This window comes from Octopus sinensis, linkage group LG3 (assembly GCF_006345805.1).
Source record: "Octopus sinensis linkage group LG3, ASM634580v1, whole genome shotgun sequence".
Classification (NCBI taxonomy): Eukaryota; Metazoa; Mollusca; class Cephalopoda; order Octopoda; family Octopodidae; genus Octopus; species Octopus sinensis.
This window is the reverse complement of record NC_042999.1, coordinates 76,248,978-76,274,391: the sequence shown is the minus strand read 5'-3', so window position 1 is coordinate 76,274,391 and position 25,414 is coordinate 76,248,978. Positions and strand designations below refer to the sequence as shown.

Sequence of the window (25,414 nt, the reverse complement as noted above, 5' to 3'; positions counted from 1 at the left end):
GACAACGTTGGTGGTAAAATATTACCTTTTCTCTGGCTAATTAGAAATGTCGTACATCTTAGAGGAAGCTGTGAAGATGGATATCATAATAATGTCCATATGCTTTCCAGAAGCACTAGCATAGTAAAGGAAGTCTTCATACGTTAACAGTAAGCAAAAGTCGAACTGTGATATCGACTCAACAAGGCCTTTTCTCTGACTAAACTGTTATCATGATTTAAACGTTGATAGATAAAAAAATAGTATCGGTTTCTTTGCACTCGGGATTAAAATGGATTAAAATAAAGAAGTGGTTACTGTAAATATAAAGGAGTTGGATTTATTTTTAACGCCGAGTAAAGTTTTGTCATATCGTATCTTGACTCACTCGCTCAGCCTGTTGTCATGCAGGTTTTAATCAATTTAAATCTTGTAGTTTTCTCCCTTGCCTTTCACAAACATTATCTTTAATGATAATGTTTGTTTTCATTTCGTGAATTATTACCTGTCATTAAATCATTTTGGCTCACGCGATTGGTTTGAGTTTCGGTTCAAGTATATATTCTGATGCAAAATTTACAATTGTTTCCCCCTCATCATCCCTGAATGCTTAATTTGCAAAACTATTATACATTTTCTCAGTCTTGCTAAGTTGTGATATGTATGACTGTAGTATGTTTCGCTGGTGATGACTGATAGGACGAAAAATCTCAGAATCATCATCATTCTTACCAAATATTTTGCCTGTTCTCCCATTCAATCTTCATGAATTCAAATTGTGAAGTTTATCTTTCTCAAGAGTGAATATGAAATTGTTTTTCTTGTCTTTAAGGGGGCAATTTTAATCGATTTAAACATTTTTGTAGACTTATTACATTTGTAATCCCTATACAAGTGCTTATTCTTTATGATATTTGCTCTGTTGAAATCAAAACTTAATTTCGAGGACTGACACAAAACACAGCTTTCACACGCGAAAGGAAAACCGGTTGCATCAAGATTTGAATTTAACGTGCAAAGCATCCTGCTAAGCGATTTGTTTCTTTCCCTACTACGCTTTGTTTTTACTGATTATTGGTTTCAAATTTTGGAACAATGCCAGCAATTTCGTAGGAAGGTGTGAATCAATTACATAGACCCCAGTACTTGAATGCTTCTAATTTTATCGATCCCAAAAGGATGAAAGCTAAAGTCGACCTTAGCGGAATTTGAACTCGGAACGTAAAGCCAGCGAAATGCCGTTGATCATTTTTCCCCGTGCGGTAATGCTTCTTGCCAGCTCGCCGCTTTAAGGGATATCGCATAATATTTTTAGGTGTTTATCTCTGAGAAATATCAAAATTATTTTGACCGATATTCTCGTTTCTCAGGTTTCAGTGAACTACCTCGTATATATGTGAAGAAATCAACTCGAAGGTGTCAACATGGTTGTTTGATCTGCAAGAGCTAGCAACCTATTTCCTTTCAAATCATACATTAGTCATCTTAAAGACATAACGCGTTGGACAACGTGATAGATAATTTTCAAAGGGATAGTGTGGTCATGGATGGAAGGGGGCAAAACAATAGCATCAGCATGTGGGCAGAATTGTGATGTATGTTTCAATTATAACGATTTCTACTCGTGCATATAGCTATAAAGTTTGAATCTAAGGGAAGAAGGGCTTCATCATTTCACTCTCCACCTCTATTATATTGTTACAGAAAGAATAACTGCGCACTCGAATTTTATGTAGAAAGGCAGCCGACAACTGATGAAGGGTCGTTCTTTGTATTCTTTGTATTACTTGTCAATGCCCTCCTCTGACAACTGCTTGCAGATTTTCACAGCTTTGTTGGTAGAGACGTTTGCTCCAGTTACAAGTCTCCTACCAATTGCAGATTTGTTGTGCCTTCTTGTGGAGGAATAAGTCTCATCACTATCACTATCATTTTAATCAACTCTGTCATCTTCAAAGCTTTACTTGAATCGCATACCGCTAGCAGTCATGCAGAACTTACACTGAAACCGAAACAACAAGGGTGAAAGTGAAAGAAAAACTTAATTATTATTTGCCTTATTACTAAGCATGATGACTCAGCAATACAATCTTTATATCTATATCTGAAGTCTTATAAATGCTCAGAATTTATTGAAAGCCAAGAGTTCTATACAATCTTGCTCATATTCAAACAAGTTTTACATAACCATACAAATATGGATTCATAGGTAAACTTTTTTAAAGATTACTGAAACGTGAGTTCACTTCACTTACTTATGCATAAAAGCTCATCTAAATACGATACAGGAAATTGATTTCGAGGAAAAAATTAAAAAGTTGTTTCCCTAATATATAATATATACGGGCGCAGGAGTGGCTGTGTGGCAAGTAGCTTGCTTACCAACCACATGGTTCCGGGTTCAGTCCCACTGCGTGGCACCTTGGGCAAGTGTCTTCTATTATAGCCTCGGGCCGACCAAGGCCTTGTGAGTGGATTTGGTAGACGGAAACTGAAAGAAGCCCGTCGTGTATATGTATATATATATATATGTGTGTGTGTGCGTGTGTGTTTGTGTGGCTGTGTTTGTCCCCCTAGCATTGCTTGACAACCGATGCTGGTGTGTTTATGTCCCCGTCAATTAGCGGTTCGGCAAAAAAGAGACCGATAGAATAAGTACTGGGCTTACAAAGAATAAGTCCCGGGGTCGATTTTCTCGACTAAAGGCGGTGCTCCAGCATGGCCGCAGTCAAATGACTGAAACAAGTAAAAGTGTATACATACACACACACACATATATATATATATATTATATATATATATATAATATTGATATAGATATAAAGCACGATTTATTCGTGATCAGAGTCGTTCGTAAACCGAGTTACTAATGTATTATATGAACATGAGAAAGACAGGAGATAAAGCACAGTCTATTCGTGATCAGTAGTTCGAAAACTGAGGTACTACAATACATATATATATATATATATATATATATATATATATATATATATATATACAAGGTCACAATTATCGTTGGAAGAATGAGAGCTAAAATAATTCTTATTGGGATTTGAACGCGCAACGTATAGTGTTATGAATAAATATCATTCGGTATTTTTCAAAATGTTCTCCCCATTTTGCATTTCAAAGTTCTTCTATGTTTCCAATTACAACATGGCGATCGGATGGCGGCCATACAGAGGGGAGGGATTACAATCGGTTGAATCTACTCGAGTATGTCATTGATAATCTATTTTATCTACCCTCAAGAAGGATGAATAACCAAGTCGATGGAGGCAATATTTGAACTCAGAACGAAGCACTTAATGGCCGCAAAGGATTTAACGCTCTACCGATTAGGCCAATACAATAATGACATTAACGCCATTGTTATATCTTTGTTATACTTGTCATATCTATATTGTTTTTATTGAGAATGTTTGCGATAGCTTCATTGTTTCTATTTATTTCCCTGTCTGTCTTTCTGTATACACACCAGCACACAGAGATACTCACATATATACACAAGCACATACTTGTTCGCTAATGCTCTTAGGAAAGACAAGAAATTCACAAATTCCATTACCCAGCATTTGAAATCAATAGTCCAAAAGATTGTGATTATGCCAAACAAATCAACCGATATCATTCTACTACAGCATGCTATATATATGTATATGGCTATATCGCTTTTACAAAAGTATGTTTGGTTTCGTTAAGCATTGTTTAATAATGTTTATCTTCCCTTGATAAGAGTATAGATCCATTAATTAAAGTTATCGTACTGGCCTCATTATGCATATGAGTACTTATTTCACCGTATATTTATATTAGTTGTTAAAAACGATTTGCGTCTGGTATAGATTGTTTCCCTTTGTTGTTAATATTTAGTCCCAGATCGGCCCGGCTCTGATTCCAACTTTGGCTATCTAATCTAATTTTCAGAGAGTGTGTGACTATTTTAAGAACTACATTATCCGATAGGTCCTGCCTTTAATGTTGAAGCTTCTTTGGCTCATGCTCTGAAATGTTATTTTCGAATGTGTCCATCTTGGTTGATACATCTTCTTCATTTTGATGGTCGCGGTTGAAGGCATAATTTTATGTATTTCTGTAAAACTGTTACAATAGGAAATTGTATTTCCGTGACGATTTCGCTTTCATTTATGGCTTTTATCACCTTATCATTGCTCTCTTCTCATTACACATACTTAAATACAAATGAACACTTGCAGATCTAAGCATCAGCGTGTGTGTGTGTGTGTGTGTGTGTGTGTGAATGATAAGTATATATATATATATATATTTATATACGGTGTACATGTGTATGCATACATTTCATGCTTCTCCAAGTGTATTGGTTACCATCGTTTTGTAAATCTTATTACTTTAATGTCTTTTACAGTATCGATATACAAGTTCTTCGTTAAACCCAGCACGATCATTAGGACCAGCTTTTGTTACAAATCGATGGAACAGTCATTGGGTGAGTACATTCTTACTAATTACTTTCTTAGTATTGGTATAGATTATTGTAAGCCTTTTAACTGTTAATGCTGTACTCGTCATATCATAATAGTAATCATAATAAGATACAAAAGCACTAATCATAATCCAACTCGTTTAACAAACACAAATCATAATTCGCACTTAAGTTTTTAAAAAAATAATCCATTATTGATGTATTGTACGCTACAAACATAAGAAACACTAATGTAACACCGGAAATAGCAAAAGAAACACCGCAACAAATCAAAACAGATGCTCCAAACAAATACAGTTCTCCACCCACCATCCATGGTGGCACTGCAGAAACTAGTATGAAGCCGTTGAAACCAGAATAACAACAACAACAACACCAAAATAGGAATAACGGTAGACGTCGTCGTCATCATCATCATCATCATCATGGTATCAATAACAAATGTTTGTAAATGCAAATAATAAGCAATCACTGGCAAACTGCCTAAAAATCAACTTGTTTCTGAAAAGCTTATCAAAAAGTCTATTAACAAATACAAATTCGGTCTGCTTGCTTTTTAAGAAGGTAAAAAATAACTGATTGAAATCAATGTCGTGTTTTTGCCGTGTTCTTTTTTTTATTTCTACAGTTTTTATTTATTTTTTTTTCAGTCTATAAAAAGGGGAAACTTACAAAAAAATATACTTTCAATAGTTTTGTTGCATACAAACAAAAACTTGTGTTGCTTTTCTTAAAATTATTTACACTATTTACATGAAGACCTCATACACTGAAACGCGTTGGGTGTGTAGAACTCTCGCTGCATATATAATCATCCTATTACAAAACAATGAAGTAGTCTGTGTCCAGTCGCTTGACCTGATAGAAACGAAATAGCTACGCCATAATAGCAACAACAACAGTAATAGCCAGTCAGCATTACTTCTTTTATGAGAAATAAAGGACAATAGGATTATGTAATTCTAGATATATTATTTCTGGAAAAATAAGGCTGGAATGCCTTTTATTATAGATTGATATAGTCAGATATGTCCTATAGCAACAACGACAATAATGTCCGTATTATCAATGTTAGATGGGCCTGTCTAGTGAAACAGGATCCGTTTCTCTCCGAAGTTATACTTAGACAAAGATCAGCACTGACAGCTAAGTAAATGCTCGTTCATGTTTTTATAACTTTCTTTATAATACGTGTTTTGTCAATTCATGCTGTTCATTTTATATTTTGTTTGTTAAACGTTCAAAGCTAGTCAGTTATCTTGATTGTAGCATGTGAAACTACGGTTCCGTCTGTCACTTCTTGGCCCTTATTTTATATGTAATTTCTTCAACCTAGCGGGCGACAGTCAATGCGTTGATCATAAAAACACTGTGGTGATAGTGATGGTGTACTACGAACTGTTGAACTCTCAGTCTGCAATTCAGTTACCTCTCGGGATATCTAGATATCTAGGGAAAGAAAATCTTATGTCTATATATTGAAAAAACGTTTTTCAGTTTTTTTTCAATTTCTCAAAGTAATTCTGCTAAATAGTAATCTGGGAGTTCTAACAAACAATATTACTATATAAAATAAACATTGGATTTAGAATTCCGTTGTTAATCAAACAGAAGAAAGTAAAGAGTTTGTATTAGAAGGGTATCCAGAACATGCACTACTATTGTTCTTACTGACATTCATTTTTCTGCAGCAGTTTATCATGCTATTAACTTAAAACCTGTAAGTTTCATCCCATGAAACTCTATTGGAAAACGTTCCGACAACCATCTATTTACACGACTGAGAGTGTTTGCCTTACCTTAAGTTAAACAATCTATGTAGCTATTCGATTCTGAAAATACAATGCTTCAGACCTACTTTTACCACCAACACACGCACACGCACACACACACGCACACACACACACACACACACACACACACACACACACACACACACACACACACACACACACACCCATGTATATATATACCCATATATTCCTTGAAAATCAACATTAACCGTATGAATCTCAACTAATTCTATTTTCTAAACCCGGAGTGCAAAAATAATGAAACAAAACGAAAGGTAAACATTCGCGTAGATTTAAAAACAGATGGTGCGGTATCCATCTGTGTTTATACGAAAGTTCAAAGCCTCATTTTATAAGGAAAGGCAAACATATATCATCCTGGTGACATCATGATTGGCGCATATATTGCAATTAGCCATATACAATTATGGATACAAATTTACTATAAACAAATAATATATATGCACTTAAAGCATGAGATAATCCAAAATCAATTGATTGTGGAGCCTAACAAAATGGTTTACACATTTTCGATTTATTCATTATTATTATTATTTTTCTTCTTTTCCGACAAATTGGACTAAGTAAAGTGCGAAGTGATGTTAAATACACATATTTAACAGAGCATTTCATAAGAAAATGATTCATGCATTGTATATTAATTAGCTCAAGTAGTTTCCAATGTAGTTGTTTCTATGTTCCTATAATGTATACATGTGTGTCTGGTCGATATAGAAATATATCTATCTATCTATCTATCTATCTATCTATCTATCTATCTATCTATCTATCTATCTATCTATCTATCTATCTATCTATCTATCTATCTATCTATCTATCTGTCTGTCTATCTATCTATCTATCTATCTATCTATCTATCTATCTATATCTATCTATCTATCTATCTATCTATCTATCTGTCTGTCTGTCTATCTATCTATCTATCTATCTATCTATCTATCTATCTATCTATCTATCTATCTATCTATCTATCTATATACATACACACAGTGTTTCACACATGCATAAACACATATGCAAAACGTGCACGCACCCATATTTTTTGCTAAAAATGTAACTATCTCTCCCTCTCTCTCTATGTATGTATATATATATATTTACACACACACACATACACACACACACACACATACACACACACACAGCGACATGTATATAAGATAATTGATATGCAGACACAAAAACAAGCGCTTCGAGTGCCTCAACGTGAGAAATTACCGCCAAATTTTTCTCAAATCACACCCTACTGCCTTAAATAAGAACAGGGCTGAAATAATGTAAGTTCTACATACTTAAAAAACTGCGGGATTGTCGCGAATGAAATTCCTTTGATCATATGAATACTCAGTCTAATAATAACAACACAAACACACTACTGATACTTACATACACACAAGCGTCCTCAGTTGCATACATAAATACATACAAATATACATACATACATACATACACATGCATACATACGTATATTCACACACACACACACAAACACACTCACGTATATATATATATATATATATATATATATATGGCATTACGGAAATCTAGTGGTGGGAGCAGGGTACAGAGCTCCTCGATGGGACGAAGGCATCTTTTATCTCGAATCGCGTAGAAATTTAGAAACAAATACAATTTAATTCTGAGAGAGAGAGAAAAAAGAAAGAAATAATGCGAAAGGCTGGAATGAAAACGGTCCTAAAACGTAGTTGTAGATTAGTTTTAAAATACAGCGGTTTAGAAAGATATAGCAAGATTTAAATTGAAATTGTATTCTTGAGACAGAAAACTAGAACTGGCTTTGGGTGAGCATCGGCAGGTGGTCTTCTTAATTTGAAACCAAAAGAATAATTACATTTCTAAATAATTCACTTTTGTGCCTCCGACAAGGCACCTCTCGTACACTGATGACTTGTGATATCTTTCTACTTAAACAGATCTTCAAATTCTTATGGATAAAATTTCATGGCAGTTCATATAGCTTTATAAAGCTGTTATCCTTTATCAATCCTACCTTAGAAACTGTTGCGTTCATCATGAAATAATATCATACTGCATATATTGGCAGTACATTAAACAAGGTTGAACATGTAAATGACAAAAGAGCAAATAGAATTCAGAAGTCATTGCTGCTCTTTGATAAATTAAAAGATTTGCTATGTTTTAACTGTATATAGGAATGATAATGAATTTTGAAAACATGCATTTTATCCGTTCTGATGCTCAGCAGTTAAACAAACCAAATAAAACGTTCAGAGATATTTGCAGGAAAAGTGTCTCCGAGATAATACATATATATTTTGCAGAGACAATGTGATTGATTTTAAGGTTTAAGAGTTATCAATCTTTGTAGGCCTAGCTTTCTTGCAATGTGACAGAGTGAGGTGGGCAGACTATATATTTCGTATGGAAAATGAAAGAATTCCAAACACCTAACCTGTGGAGGACTGTGTTCTGAGAAATGACGCACCTACATATAAATATGACCCAGAGTTTGACTTAAATTTCAGAAAAAGAAATATATTCATGTAGGTGTTTAGAAAAAAGTTTGAAATCGATAGGACATCATGAAGATACTAAAAACATCAAAACACTTTGAAGACAATTGTATGAAATACGTAAACAAGAGCAAAGGAAGAACCTCAAAGACATCAATAATCCATTCAAATTTTCAAATTGTTACTGATTTTATTTAAAGCTAGTGTTGTTGGCTACAAAAGGGTATATTAACCAAAGTGAGATAATAATAATAATAATAATAATAATAATAATAATAATAATAATAATAATAATAATATTTTCTACAGTAAGCACAAAGCCTCGAATTTGGGATAAGGGATTAAGTCGATTACATCGACATGTGTTCAACTGGAACTTATTTTTATGAAAGGCAAAGAGAATTGAACTCAGAGCGAGAAGACGGACGAAATACCGCTAAGCATTTCGCCTGGCGTGCTAACGATTCGGCCAGCTCGTTGCTTAATAATAATAATAATAATAATAATAATAATAATAATAATAATAATAATAATTTTTACTCTAGGCACAAGGTTCGAAATTTTGGTGGAGTGGGGGGGGGCGAGTCAACTAGATCTACCCCAGTACCCAACTGGTACTTAATTTATCGAACCCGAAAGAATGAAAGGAAAAGTCGACCGCAGCAGGATTTGAACTCAGAACATAAAGACAGACAAAATACCACTAAGCATTTCGCCCGGCGTGCTAATGGTTTTACCAGCTCGCCGCCTTTTCGCCCGTTGTGGGAAGGGTTATGTGTTTGTTGTCATACACATACACAGTTACACTTTGAAATAAACCTGTCTGTTGACGTTGCCATCATTGGTGATAACAGCTGTAGGTGAACAGCAGGACAGCCTGATGATCCGTATCTTGAAGTAAAATACCATTATGTGTTGTTAGTCCAGCGCTGCGATTTCATACGAGAAGGGCATTTCTACATTTTGCTATTGCTTCTTATTGTTTATTTTGTACAGCACTTCTTAGTTTTAGTTTGGTAGAACTAGAACGAAATTACTTCCGGCCATAAACGTGACGGCTTTTTTACGGTTTATCGAAACTTGGAATACGTTGACCAAAATATTCACTTTTTCATGATGGTAGCATCTGCTGTGACTGCATTTGATTGCCCACATTTTGATTTTAGAATTACAACTATTCCCTGTTTGACTGCCTTAACTGTTACCAGCAGCCGTGATTAATGTTTTAATTCGCGCATAAGCACTTTGTGTCAAAACACACACACACATACACGCACACATACATGCACACACAGACACACAGACACACACACACACACACATATATATATGGCGGCGAGCTGGCAGAAACGTTAACACGCCGGGCGAAATGCGTTGCCGTATTTCGTCTGCCGTTACGTTCCGAGTTCAAATTCCGCCGAGGTCGACTTTGCCTTTCATCCTTCCGGGGTCGATAAATTAAGTACCAGTTACGCACTGAGGTCGATATAATCGACTTAATCCGTTTGTCTGTCCTTGTTTGTCTCCTCTGTGTTTAGCCCCTTGTGGGTAGTAAAGAAATATATATATATATATGTGTGGGAGGGTGGTGAATGACGCGGGTGTGATAAGAGAGAAAGTCATATGCTAAGTAGTAGATTTTGCTTACGATAGTAGAAGTGCCTACCACGATGTTGTCCTTGTTGGTGAGAGTAATGATGATGATGATGATGATGAAGTTTATCATTATCAGCATCATTGCTATGATCATTATCTGTGTGTTGGTACCTCTAGCTCTAGCTAATACAGGAGTACCAGCAGCATAGGTAGTTGTAGTAGTAGTAGTAGTAGTAGTAGTAGTAGTAGTAGTAGTAGTAGTACTACTACTACCACTACTACCACTACTACTACTACTATTATTATTATTGATAAGGCGGCAAGCTGGTAGAAACGTTAGCACGCTGGGCGAAATGCGTAGCCGTATTTCGACTGCCGTTACGTTCTGAGTTCAAATTCCGCACATGTCGACTTTGCTTTTTATCCTTTCGGGGTCGATTAAATAAGTACCAATTGCGCTCTGTGGCCGATGTAATCGACTTCATCCGTTTGGCTGTCCTTGTTTGTCCTCTCTGTGTTTGGCCCCTTGTGGGTAGTAAAGAAATAGGTATTTCGTCTGTTGCTACGTTCTGAGTTCAAATTCCACCGAGTTGGACTTTGCCATTTATCATTTCGGGGTCGATAAAATAAGTAGCAGATGAACACTTGTGTCGAGGCAATCGATTCATTCCCTCCTCCTCCAACCTAACCTTGTGGAAAAAATTGAATTAATGATAATGATAATAATAATATTTATTATTATTACTAAGGTGGCGAGCTGGGAGAATCGTTAGTACGCTAGACGAAATGCTTAGCGGAACTTCGCCCGCCACTACGTTCTGAGTTCAAATTCCGCCAAGGTCGATTTTGCCTCTATCCTTTCGGGGTCGATTAAATAAGCAACAGTTACGCACTGGGGTCCACGTAATCGACTTAATCCCGTCCCCCAAATTTGAGGTATTGTGCTTCCAGTAGAAAGGTTTATTATTATTAGTGGTAGTAGTAGGAGGAGAAATAGAAGGAGCATTTGTAACAACGTGTTAGTAATTGTAGTGCAATAAGCATCACGTTTACACCACGGATTACTGTTACATGTGTTTTTCTGATATGCGTTATCAAGAACCGTGTCATGTTTATTTTATACAATATGATATGAAACAAAATACCAAGAAGAACATAAATGGACCCGACTTAGAAATGTTGTGATACCACATAGGGATTACACGACATTTAAGTGAGTCATCGAAGAAGGGTAAAAGGAAAATAAAGAAGTGTGAGAGGTTAGGTGAGAGGCATAAACTATAATTCTATACACAGAGAAAGCCTACATGTGTGTGTGTGTATGCATGTATGTATGTATGTTTGTATGTATGTATGTATGTATGCATGCTTGTATGTATGTATCTGTCTGTCTGTCTGTCTCTCTATCACTTTTACATATTCGCGGTCTTATTCTGTGTATGTTATGTGTGTATACATATAAAAGCATATATATATATATGTATATATATATATATATATATATATATATATATATATATATATAATATATATATATATATATATATATATATATTTATACATACACGCTTATATATGTGTATGTATGTATATATATGTATATGTTTGTGATATATATATTTAAATATATATATTCTGTATGTGTGTGAATATATATATATATATACATTTGTATATATATGCATGCATTTTGCATGTGTGCTTGTGCGTGTATATACACATTAATAGTGAGAGAGAGAGAGAGAGAGAGAGAGAGAGAGAGTGAGAGAGAGATGGAGAGATAAACATAAATATACACATCTGTCAACCCATACATACATACATGCATACATACATACATATATACATTTCTCATCGTTCAGTAAAGATGTGCAAATAATACTTAGCACAAAAGTGTGTCGAAGTTTACATAAACAAGGCCTGTAGACTTTTACTCCGAAGTTTCCATTGCGGGAAGCTTTTTCTTCAGACTAGATAAAGTGAGGGAAGAATCAAACACCTCATGCACCTGAAATAATGCAGAACAACGTAAGTCAATCTTGTGCAAAAGTTATATCTAAAATTTTATTATTATTATTATTCAGTAGTTTTATTTTTATAGCGTGCTTTCACTTCACTACCGAGCACAGCTCTGTGTGCCTTGGGTATGTGCTGTGATTTGTTGTGATGCTCTGATGGTTATTGTATGGAAAGTGTTCTGCGTAGGATGTGTGCAGTGCCTAGTAGTGCAATTTTCTGTATGTTATATGTGTTTGTAAGTCCTGGTGTTTTTGTTATGTATTTGTCTGAATATTTTTTTATCATGCCTAATGCACCTACTATGATAGGAATTGTTTCTGTTTTCAGATTCCACATTCTAGTTACCTCTATTTCCAGGTCTTTGTATTTGAGAGTTTCTCCATTTCTTTTAGAGACACGTTGTCATCAGCCGGTATTGATACATCAATTAGAAAGCATTTTTTTTCTTCATGATCTCTGACAACTATATCTGGTCTGTTGGCCTTAATTTCTCTATCTGTGTGTATCGGCATATCCCAGAGTATGGTTGCTTTCTCGTTTTCTGTGACCTTTTCTGGTGTGTGCCTATACCATCTTTTTTCTGTTGTTATTCCATAATGTTGGCATAGCTTCCAATGTATGTAGGTTCCAACTCTGTCATGTCTGTGAATATATTCCTTCTTAGCCAAGACTGGGCAGCTAGAGATAATATGATTTATTGTTTCTTGTCCATCTCCACATATTCTGCAGTTACTTGTAATATTTCTTTTCATTACATGTTTTTGGTAATTTCTGGTGGGGAGGCTTTGGTCTTGTGCTGCAATTAAAAATCCCTCTGTTTCTGCTTTGAGTCCTGAGCTTCTCAACCATTGCTTGGATTTTTCTTTGTCTATTTCTTTTGCGTTTAGTTTAGTCCAGTATTTACCATGAAGGGGCTTTTCTTGCCATCGTTTTATCATGGTTCGTTGCTGTTCTATTTTTAGTTTGGATTTCATTTGTTTTATAGCTTTTGTTGTTTCTTCATCTTCTTCTTCTTCTTCTTCATGTTTATTAGGTGGTATGATTTCTTGTTTGTATTTGTCAGCTTCCTTAAATACTGAGAACAGTTTTTTGTTTTGCTCGTGTTTTGCCGCTATCTGGATCAGTTTTCCTTCCTTCTGAAGTAGATATTTTTGCAGTCCTATGGTCGTTATTTTATAGTAGTTTTCCAGCTGTATAAGGCCTCTACCACCTTCTATACGTTGTATATATAGTCTTTCTATGTCAGATTTTGGGTGATGCATCCTAGATCCTGTCATTATTTTTCTTGTTTTCCGATCTATTTTGGTCAGTTCATTTCGTGTCCAGTTAAGGATATTGTAGCTGTAACTTATAACTGGGACAGCTAAAGTGTTGATACCTATTATCTTGTTTTTAGCATTGAGCTCTGTGTTTAGTATTGATCTAACTCGTCTATAATATTCTTTTTTTATTTTCTCTTTCATTTGTGTGTGTTGTGTCTTATCTAGTTCATGGATTCCTAAGTATTTGTAAGTTTGTCTTTGGTCTAATTCTTTTATTTCGTTGGTTTTATCTAGTGTGATGTTGTTACTCTTAACTAGTTTTCCTCTTTTCATGGATACTTTGGCGCATTTTTCTAATCCAAATTTCATATCTATTTCTTTGGTAAATCCATGAACTGTCTTTAATAGTGTTTCCAGCTGTTTGTCATTTGCAGCGTATAGTTTTAGGTCATCCATATATAAAAGGTGGCTGATCGTTTTGCCGTAACATTTATATCCGCATCCAGTTCTATTTAGCATATCAGATAGAGGTGACAGTGCCATTATTATTATTATTATTATTATTATTATTATTATTATTAAGGCGGCGATCTAGCAGAATCGTTAGCACGCTGGGCAACACGCTAGCGGCATTTCGTCGAGGTCGATTTTGCCTTTCATCCTTTCGATGTCGATAAAATAAGTACCAGTTGTACACTGAGGTTGATGGAATTGAACCTCCCCAACCGAAAAAAAAAAAATGCTGTGGCAAAATTTGAAACCATTATTATTTTTTTTTTTTATTATTCCTTAGTAACACAGTGTAGGTAAAAATGCACCGGAATCTTTAGTCATATGTCAATTCACAGCAAGGACTTCAGACAGATAATAGTTTCCTTAAGATGTGCGCTGTGCCCAATAAGGCTGCTTTTTGCCAGACATGAATCTCGCATGGGAATTCCAGTTGCCTTAAGAAGTCTTGAAGTTTTAATGGGACTGAGCTCAACGTTCCGATCACCACTGGTATCACTTTTACATTACCTTCTCCCATTCCATATAGTCTTAGCATTTCCACTTTCAATTCAGAGTAGTTGATGAATTTTTCAACCTCTTTACTCAAAATATTCATGTCATTTGGTATGTCTACATCGATGATCTGACAGTATTTCTCTCCCTTATTCAATATGACAATATCCAGCTGTTGGTGTTCGATTACACGATCCGTCTGAAAATCATAGTCCCAGAGAATCGTTACTTTTGCATCCTCCTGCATAACTTTACTTCGTACATGCTCATACCAGTTCTCTACGGTACCAGCTATTCGTTCTTTTCCGGTACCTATTACTTTCTTGATTATTCTAGCCGTGCCAAGGAGGCAAAACTTTTGTAACAGTTCTTCTGGGCACTCTATTCCAATTTCCTTTATATTCCTCTTGATGCCTTCTGATACTGCTCCCAAGGACCCAACAATAATTGGCACTATCTTCACCTTCTTCATTTTCCATAGCCGGGCTATTTCGTACACGAGTGGGTTGTATCTATCTGCCTTTTCGCCTTCCTTCGTGAGTCAAAGTGGCATGCAACGTCAGCTATATAGCATATGTGTTGCACCTTGTCCATCGCCACTAGGTCAAGTTTATTATGCTCTGGCACCTGATCTGCTTGGATTGGGAAATACTAGAGGATTTTGCTAGTCTCCTTCTCCGTCACTCTCTGCGGTTTGTGCTCATACAACGTCTTGCCTCTCTCTACTCCCACTTTTCGCAGTTTCCAATGTAGCACTTTTGCTACTTGGGCGTGTCAACACCATTTGTAGTGGTCTAGGGCATTCGTACGTGGTATGGGGAATGGTTTCATCTACTCTGTTGCAGATGCGGCACAGCAGAGACACTTGCTCATTCCTAAGGTTAACCCTCCAGTTCGTAGCCAAAGCTTGGTCTTGCGCTACCAGTATAGTGATTTCGGTTTCTTTTTTTAGGGATTCCTTTCACCAGCCAATCCTACCTATTTTTCCCAGCAACCTCTGTTGTGGCTACATGAAATTGATTGTGTAGGCCCTTCTTGGGTAATTCTTCTTCAAGTCGTTTTTTACTTCTTCCTTTGTTTTGCCCTTTTTCTCTGCTTTCAATTCTCCCTCGTTCCTAACTACCACTACAAAGAATTCCTTACTTTGGGCTAGGTATCTTATTAAACTCTCGAGTTCAATACGCACGCAGCCTTCCACACTTATCAGTCCCCTTGTTTCATTTGCTCTATTTATGTATAGTTGATCAGTGTCTGCACGTGGATGATGGGCTCCATGCATCGTTAGGAGCTTTCTGACTTCCTGTCCATCTCTTCTAGCTCCTCCTCTTTTCACTTCAGGATTCTAGCGCCATACCGAATTATTGCGACTACGCGCGAGTTTATTGACGAAATTGTTTCTGGCATTCAGCTTTAAAGCCAATATTTTCTCACTCGCCGCAGGTACTCTCTTTTTGTGTTTTCCTTCATGTTGTGTTGTTTTTAATTCCATCTGCCTCAAGTATTCCCAGGTATTTATAGCTGGATTGAGGTTACATTGCCTTTATCATTTCACCACATGGCAACCATATGTCTTCTGTCCTTGCAAGCTTTCCTCGTCGCATCACCATCGCAGCACATTTTGGGAGTTCAAACACCATCTTAATATCATTGGAGAAAATCTGCACAGACTGGACTAGGCTGTCCAGTTGGGCCTCAGATTTTTTGATTAGTTTGAGGTCGTCTATGAATAGCAAGTGATTCAGTTTTCCCTTACCTCTTCTCGGATCACACCCCAGTTTTGTTTTCTGTAGTATTTCACTCAAGAGCATCATACCCAGCCCGAATATCAGTGGGGATACACTGTCCCACTGGAATATTCCTCTCTTGATTTTCACATCTCCTAGTACTTGCTTCCTTTCTGTCAATTCTGTTCTCCACAGCATTTCATACTGTTCTATATAAGGCTTCTCATATTTCCTGCTACTCCATGCTTTTCCATTGTTCTTATTATCCAGGAGTGTGTCATCATATCGTATTCTTTGTGATAGTCAACTCATGCCATGCTCAGGTTTGTATGCCTTCACTTGCAGTTCCAGATAATTAGATTATAAATTCCCCGGCTCCTTTTTCGGTACCCTTTCTGTTCAATGGGTAGCAGCACACTTTTTTCCAAGTATCTCTATAGTTCACCGGCCAAAGCAACTGACATTAGTTTCCACATTAGTGGAAGGCATGTTATTGGTCTAAAGTTAGATGCAACATTTCCCTTTTTAGAATCATTGGCACATAACAATGTCTTTCCCTGTGTTGCACCTTCCTGCAAACACTCATATAGCAGTTGTACTATCCTTTGATGGAGCTCTGTCAGCTTTTTCATCCAATAACCTTGTACCTCATCCGGTCCTGGGCTCTTCCAATTTGGGAATTTTCTTAACTGCATTTTTAAAATCATTTCTGTAGTTATCTTTATGTCTTCTTGGATTTCTGTATTTCTTGATCTTTCTTGGATTTCATGCAGCCACTACGCTTCGTCATTATGTTGTACAGGTTGGTCCCAGATCCCTCTCCAGAATACCTTGCTTTCCTCTGCATCTGGTATCATTGTTGCGTGTATTTGCCCATCTAGTTCCTGAAACAGTTTCTTATTATTTGCTTCTAACAATCTTTTTTGCCTGAACGTTCTTTTTTTGTTGTTGTATCTTTCCAGTTTTGCTTTGATTGCTCCTACCCTTTGTTTCAATTCTTCCAATATCACATTATAACCTTTATCTCTTATGCTATATGTTCTTTCCAGCATTATTTTTATGCTTTCTTTCTGCAATTCCTCTCTTCTCAATGTATCAACTTGTTCTTAATGTCTTTTTAACTTTTTTCTCCCACACATTCTTCAACGCCAGTGTGGTTGTTTACCTTCTGTTTGTTCTTATCTTTTGTATCCAAATTATTCTGCAGCAACCATAGCTGCATCACAAATAATCTTGTTAGTTTCAGTTATATTTATCATCATCATCATCATCATTACTATTATTATTATTATTATTATTATTATTATTATATTATTATTATTATTATTATTATTATCATTATTATTATTATTATTAATAGTATTATTAAGGGGTTGAGCTGGCAGGATCGTTAGCTCGCAGGGCAAAAAAGCCTAGCGGCATTTTGCCCGTCTTTATGTTTTGCGTTCTAGTTTCACCGAGGTCAACTTTGCCTTTCATCCTTTCGTGGCCGATAACTTAAGTATCAGTGAAACATTGGGGTCGATGTAATCAACTTACCCACTCCCCGAAGTTTCTCGCCTTGGGCTAAAATATGAAACCAATATATTTTAAGGTGGCGAGCTGGCAGAAGAGTTAGAAAGCCTGGCAAAATGCCAGCGGCATTTCGCCTGTCTTTGCATTCTGAGTTCAAATTCCGACGAGGTCGTCTTTACCTTTCATCCTTGCAGGGTCGATAAAATAAGTACCAGTTAAGCACTGGGGTCGATGTAATCGACTTGCCCCCACTCCCGAAATTTCTGGCCTCGTGCAAAAAATTCAAACCATTATTATTCATCAATGGGCAAACTGGCAGAATCGTTAGCACGCTAGACGAAATGCTTAGCGGTATTTCGTCTGCTGCTACGTCTGAGATCAAATTCTGCCGAGGTCGAGTTTGTCTTTCACCCTTTCGGAGTCCTCCCCGAAAATTTCAGGCCTTGTCCCTATTAGTAGAAAAGATTATTATTATTGTTAGGGAAAGCTGGCAGAATTTTCAGCACGCCGGACGAAATGCTTAGCGGGATTTCTTCGGTTTCTACGTCCCCAGTTCAAATCAATAACGTAGCAATTAATTTGAGAGTGGAATTCATGTAATTGAGCAACCCCCTTTTCTTAAAGTTTCAATCCTTGCACCTATAACTGAAAAAATTATTACTTTCATTATTATTTTTTTTAATTTTTCCTCTTATTTTTATTTTTTAACTATATATAATCGCAGTTTTTTGCCCTAGTTTCGCCATCAAAAGAACGAACCGTATGTCTCCGCAGTGGTTTACTTGTCTAAAGAAGCAGCTCCACGCTGAGAAGACTTCAGGGTAACTGGAATCTTCAGTGGCCAAATTTAGTAACACATACACTCAAAATTATATATATATATATATAATATATATATATATATATATATATATATATATATATATATATATATAATATATATATATATGTGTGTGTGTGTGTGTGTGTGTGTGTGTGTGTGTGTGTATTAGAAGGAAAATGCGAGCATGAAAAGTGATATTAATAAGATTATAACCTGGAAGAGTACAGGACAAGTTATTGCACCTGGAAAAGTATAGGACAAGATATTACTACTAGTAAAGTAAAGAATAAGAAAGTTTTTACCTAAAATATTGCAGCAAAGAATGCCATTTCTCCTAATTTATCACTCTTTACAGTTCTCATCTTTTAAATGTGTTGTACAAAACTGCTCAGCTAATTTGTAGGTTTGTCTAATTAGTCATTGTTTTCTGTATTTAATGTAGTAAATTACCCAAATTCTACTTAAAATAATATAGTGTTATTTGTAAGCTATTATAAAGTAATTTTTAATTTTCAAATTTTAATTTTAGCTGCAATATTTTAAGTAAAATTGTTACTTATTCTTTACTAGAAGCAATAGCAGGTGTAATAACTTGTCCTGTACTTTTCCAGGTTTATAATCTTAAGAATATGAATTTTCATGCTCGCATTTTTCCATGTTGTGATTTAATTATTTGATATTATCCATTCACACTAAATTAATGGCAGGGATTTTTACCATGTTGTTGGTTGCACCATGGCTCACCAAAAGTTACAAATAACAAGATCCCAAAACCATCAGTTACCAGGCCCACCTTAAGTAACCTAATTTTGCAATATTAGGACGTCACAGGAATTCATTCAACGAAAAAAAATTTCCAATGATTCCGGGATTGTGGGGGGAACCACATGTGTATGTGTGAGTGTGTGTGTTTGTATTTGTGCCTGTATGAATATATAACAATGTAATTTAATATAATATAGTTTATACATACATGCATCCACACAATCACACATACACACACTCATACATATATAAACACATGCACTCATAAACACACATATACATATACATATATATATATATATATACGTATGGAATATTCATTAATGACATAGAAGAGGGTATTAATATTAATAGTACGATATGAAACGGATTTCGGATGGCAGAGGCTCCCCACATAGTTTCCAAGGAGCTAGAAACAAGCTAATAATGACCAATATTTGTGCTGATAAAAGAAGCTTTGGAAATAGGAGAAATGAATGCGATGTGGTCGGTCTTGTAAATGGTAACCACGTTAATAAGGCTAATAATTAGATTTGTAAGGATGAAAATACCATGAACGATAACGGTAACGGGAGGGAAGGGGTTACAAATAATATGAATCATAAATGTGAATTAAGGTGTAAAGTTAGATTTAGGTCTAATGAAGGTGGTAAAAGAAATAAGAATAATACTAGTAGTAATAGAGATATGAATATTCGTAATAGATACAGGAGTGCCCTTACATTTAGTACATCAATCCAAGCAACATATTGTAATCCCACTATTAATACTAAGCCTAGGATTCGTCAAGTTACTTGGTTTGCCCCTCCTTTATCATTAAGGGTGAAAGGTTTACCAAAGCTATTTTTTAAGTTATTGAAGGAAAATTTCCCAAAACACCATAAGTATTATTCAATATGTAACAAGTCAACAATCAAGCTGGCCTACTCAGTCACTCCCAATGTCGGATCTATTATTGCCTCGTTGAACAGAAGTAAAATAAGGCGCTATAATGATAGAAATGATGACAGAAGCTTTAATGGAATATTCATTAAAGACATAGAAGAGGGTATTAATATTAATAGTACGCCTTCTGAAATCGATTGTGAAGGGCGTGTTGGGGCGAAAAATAATATAAATAGTAGAGATAATCATAATAATGATGTCGGTGATGATATTAGTGATTATAATGATTATCAGGGTGGTAATGATGGTGTTAATAGTAGTGGAAATGGTAATAAAAATATTAGTAAAAATAAAAATAAAAATGAAAATAAGAAGAATGGTAATAGGAATAATATCAGAATAATTATACCGGAAAATAGTACGAACGATGGTGTAGATGATATGGTGTATCCTAGTACTGGGAGTGCGCACGGTTTCGGAGTTATCAATAATACGAGATCCCGTAGCAGGTTGAAGAAATGTAATTGTAGGGACCCAACTGAATGTCCTATTAGCGGAAATTGTTGCCAGGAAAATGTGGTTTATAAATGCAGTGTTGAGGCTCAAGGAGGCCAGAGAAAAATATATATCGGAAGCACAGTAGAGGTATCGATCCCACCTGAGCTCCTTCAACAATCCTAAATATAGGACCTCTACAACACTGGCATTACACATATTAACGACCTCAAGGAAAGGAATGTTGAATTTAAAATATCATGGGCTATCCTTAATCTTGCCTCCCCTTATAGAATTGGGTCCACTAGATGCGGTTTATGCATAAGGGAGGCATACACTATATTAAAAAATTACAACAACACAGTATTAAATAAGTTCACTGATGCAATACCGGCGTGTACGCATAAGATCCACTCGACGTTCTATAGGAAATTTAGAAATAGAAAGAGCAATAAAAGTTTGAGCTAAGCAATAACAATTGAATTAAGCTTAGTAAATATAGTGAGTGGTAAACGAGATTTAACTAAAGTAATGTAATTATTAAAAAATAGCTAGGAAATTTAGAAGTAGAAATAGCAATTAAAGTTAGAGCTAACCAATAACAAGTGAATTCAGTTTAGTAAGTATAGTGAGTGGAAAATGAGATAAAACTAAAGTAATGTGATTATATGAAAAATAGCTGTTAGTCGAGGACTCGGACCTGAGTATGTGGCTTTGCATGTATGGGAGAATTTATAAAAGTGGAATAAAATATCTTGCCACTCAAGATATAACTTTATATTTTATATACGTATTATATATATTATATATATATATATATATATATATATATTTCTCTCTTTCTCTCTCACCATATTATAAGTATGTATGTATGCGAATATAACTCGTCATTAGCAACGGAAACAGTATTAGTTCAGGATAGTGATCTGTACATCCTACTTTTTAACTTCTTGGCCATATATGGTGTTTTTACATCTTTTACCATTTTCTCCTCGGTAACCGCAGTGAATCTACATTTAGAACTTAACACATATTTCAAATAACCTCAGATTCGTTTATTCTTAATCACTGCTTGGTGGTGATGTTGCTGCAGTTACCGTAGCGAAAAATCTCTCTTATGGTAATATGTATCTCTCACTGGATGGATACTTGTTCTTTTGTTGATCCTACCTATAACGGAGAAACAATAAATTATATATATATATATATATATATATATATATATATATATATATATATCTATATATATATATATATATATATAATAACAGCAGATTCACTTAGCATAGAAAAGTTTCGTGGGGCACGTAAAACGAGTCAATCCAAGGAGGTAGATTTGTCTTACGCGCCCACGGAAGTTTAAGATATGTAGAACTGAGTAAAACTGTTATTAAAAATATGCAACTCCAGCTGAATATGTTGAGTCTTTTTTTGTTTGTTCACTCACGCCTGTGTATGTATGCAGGTGTATTTGTATGTATGTGTGCATGTATGCATGCTTGTATGTATGTACGTGTATATATGTACATATGTATTAATATATGTCAATATATATATGTATGTATTTATATATAGAGAGAGACACATAATAATACATAGGTCATAGGTATATATATATATATATATGTGTGTGTGTATATATATATATACATATATATATATATATATATATATATATATATATATATATATACACACACATATATATATAGAGAGAGAGTGGGGAGTGAGAGAGATGCAAACAGACATACAAAATTGAGGGAGAGGGTGAGAGACAGATACGTGTGACAAGGGATATTGTTGAAAGATAAAATGAAAAGAACAGCAGGATTTTATGAAAAATATTAAAGTGAAAGGATGGATAAAATTGAAAGCCAGACAGAACAGTGAGAGATGCGTGTTGTGGAAAGGAAAAAAATCAAGAAAGGGAGAAAGGGACACAAGCAGAAAATAGAAAATGTTAATGAAATTTGGAGAAAGCAAGGAATAAAAGTGTGTGAGAAAACATATAGATTACCCCATACCAATGCAATATTTACTCAGGTTTATTTTCAATGGGTTGAAGAAGTTTGAATAAAAATATGTCGAGACTTCTTAATATTTTTTATAAATTCCCGTTGCAGGTAACCTTTATTTAACAAATACACGCTGTGGTATAAGGAATATAATTCAATTATGTTTGTATATTTTATATTTTTCCAGTTTATCTCTACACGTTTTTTCTACTAATTCTGATATCATGACATATATTGAAATAGTTGCCAAAAATGTCTTCCTTAATTGCTATGATGTATCCCAAATATACTTCACATCTCTCTCTCACACACAAAATGTATATACATAAATATATAATTACACACACACACCACACACACACACATATATATATATATATATATATATATATATATATATATATATATGTATATATATATATGTATATATATATGTATATGAACGTCTATATATGTATTTCTTCATTGCCCACAGGGGCTAAACATAGAGGGGACAAACAAAGGATTAAGTCGATTAACATCGTCCCCTGTGCGTAACTGGTACTTATTTAATCGACCCTGAAAGGATGAAAGGCAAAGTCGATCTCGGCGGAATTTGAACTCAGAACGTAGCGGCAGACGAAATACCGCTAGGCATTTCGCTGGCGTGCTAATCTTTCTACCAGCTCGTCACCCTAATAATAATAATAATAATGGTGATAATGATGATGGTAATAATGATGATGATCATCATCATCAGCAGCTGCAGCAAGAATAACTGGAAGAACAACAAAGAACTACTGTAATAATAAAATGCCTTCATTTCACAGAATTACAACGGATGAGGTGACATTGCAATTACAAACAATAAAAAAAAATGCGAAAATTTGCTGAATATTAACGAATATGACAAGTGTAAGAAAATTTTATATACATACACACGTACATATGTATGAGTGTGTGTGCATGTATTTGTATGCGTGTGTAAGTGAGTTTACCTAACTTCAGGAATATTTTGTAATTATGTGGAATATATGTTTGTGTGTTGTTTGTATATGAAGAATAAAGGTAGGAGTAGGTTCCTTATTGTTCCTCGCTAAATGAGTAATGATATAAAGAAGATGGGAAGAGACACGGAGATAAAAGAACTGAAAGACTGAATGCATTAGAATGAAGATTTTAATTAAAAATTGCATAAATTTAAGAAATGTGTGCATCTATGCGTGTGTATTATATATACATATAAATGAATACATAATTATGAGTACATTTACATAAATATACATAAGATATGCATATACATACATGTATACATACATACATATATGTACACACACACACATATATGTAATTAATTAAAGCTTGGAAATACACCATATAGAATGCTGATTAAAGCACTTTCACTGTGTATAGCTGTCTGATGTCATCAACACTATTGATATAAATTCCATGGATCTACCTCAGTGTTCGACGAATATATAACAAATGAGAGGAACAGAAAATGGAATTCACGAGATCTTTTATTAATCACAAAGATCGTTCCAACCAATCTTGCATTGATCCCTCGGGGTGTATACGTGATGGAGATGAACGGACCGCCAAATTTTACTTAAGACCTGAATTTGCTGATGTTCTTTGTTTGTTCACCTCAAAAAAGACTGCCTCGTATTTTATGACTTAATTTAATTATATCTACTTATCTGTAATGACGTAAGTGTCAGTCTAAGAGATCTTGGATGTATGTATACGTTGTTATGTTTTCGTATGTCAAAATGCGTATACTTATCAAAATAATCTTATTATTCTTTTATTTTTTGTCATTTATTTACGAGCAACTGTATTAACTGTTAACTGTTTATATATATATATATATATAAAATAGACTGTATCTGTTCCATGTCATTTGGAAGAACGCAACCTAGGGGCAACCGCCTACAACTAAATAACGACATGTTGTATAATCGAACCAAACGAAACCGATTGTATTGAGCAGAGTACCTTTTGAAAAGGCACCTGACGAGACACCTCTGCAAGGAAGGATGCAACATAAGCAGTTGCAGAGTATCTTACTCGTGAGGGATCGATGCAAGACGAGCCGAAACGATTGTTGTGATTAATAAAGTGTGTGTGTGTATATCAAATTTACAGGGAAAAGGTTGATTGTGACATCGAAGTTTCGTTTAACTCACCTTCGTCTATATTTAAACATATGTTTTGATTTGTGCCTGTCTGTATGCATGTATATATATATATTATATATATATATATACGTGACCTCGTGTGTACCATTGGCGATTTTTTTCCTCTTTCTTCCCTTCTCTGGATCTTTCCTTCTCCTATTTTTCCGACGAAGAGCTCCGCTCGAAACGTTAAACCTTCCTTCTTTCCTGAGCGTCCAATAATACTATATTTGTTCCATGTCCTCGCGTTTGTGTTTTTTTGTGCTTTCTTGTTTGGATTAACTTTATATACATATGTATATATATTATATATATATATATATATATATATATATTATATAATAGATTAAAAAACATAAACTCCAAAACACATGATGTCTATCATCAATAGTCAG

The 25,414-nt window shown here is 35.0% G+C and overlaps 1 protein-coding gene and 1 long non-coding RNA gene across 2 annotated transcripts in view; both read left to right on the top strand.

Moving 5' to 3' along the window:
- Positions 1-25,414, top strand: part of LOC115209487 (aquaporin-2) — a gene marked incomplete at its 5' end in the record, with an annotated part of 458,626 nt that overhangs the window by 177,849 nt on the left and 255,363 nt on the right. Inside the window, one exon of the mRNA XM_036501655.1 lies at positions 4,370-4,450. Coding sequence (XP_036357548.1) covers positions 4,370-4,450 — 81 coding nt within the window. The remainder of the gene's footprint in view (positions 1-4,369; positions 4,451-25,414) is intronic.
- LOC118762485 lies at positions 16,740-18,356 on the top strand. Its single transcript, XR_004998240.1, has 3 exons — positions 16,740-16,840; positions 16,956-16,957; positions 18,342-18,356. It is a non-coding gene; the product is annotated as an uncharacterized LOC118762485 (long non-coding RNA).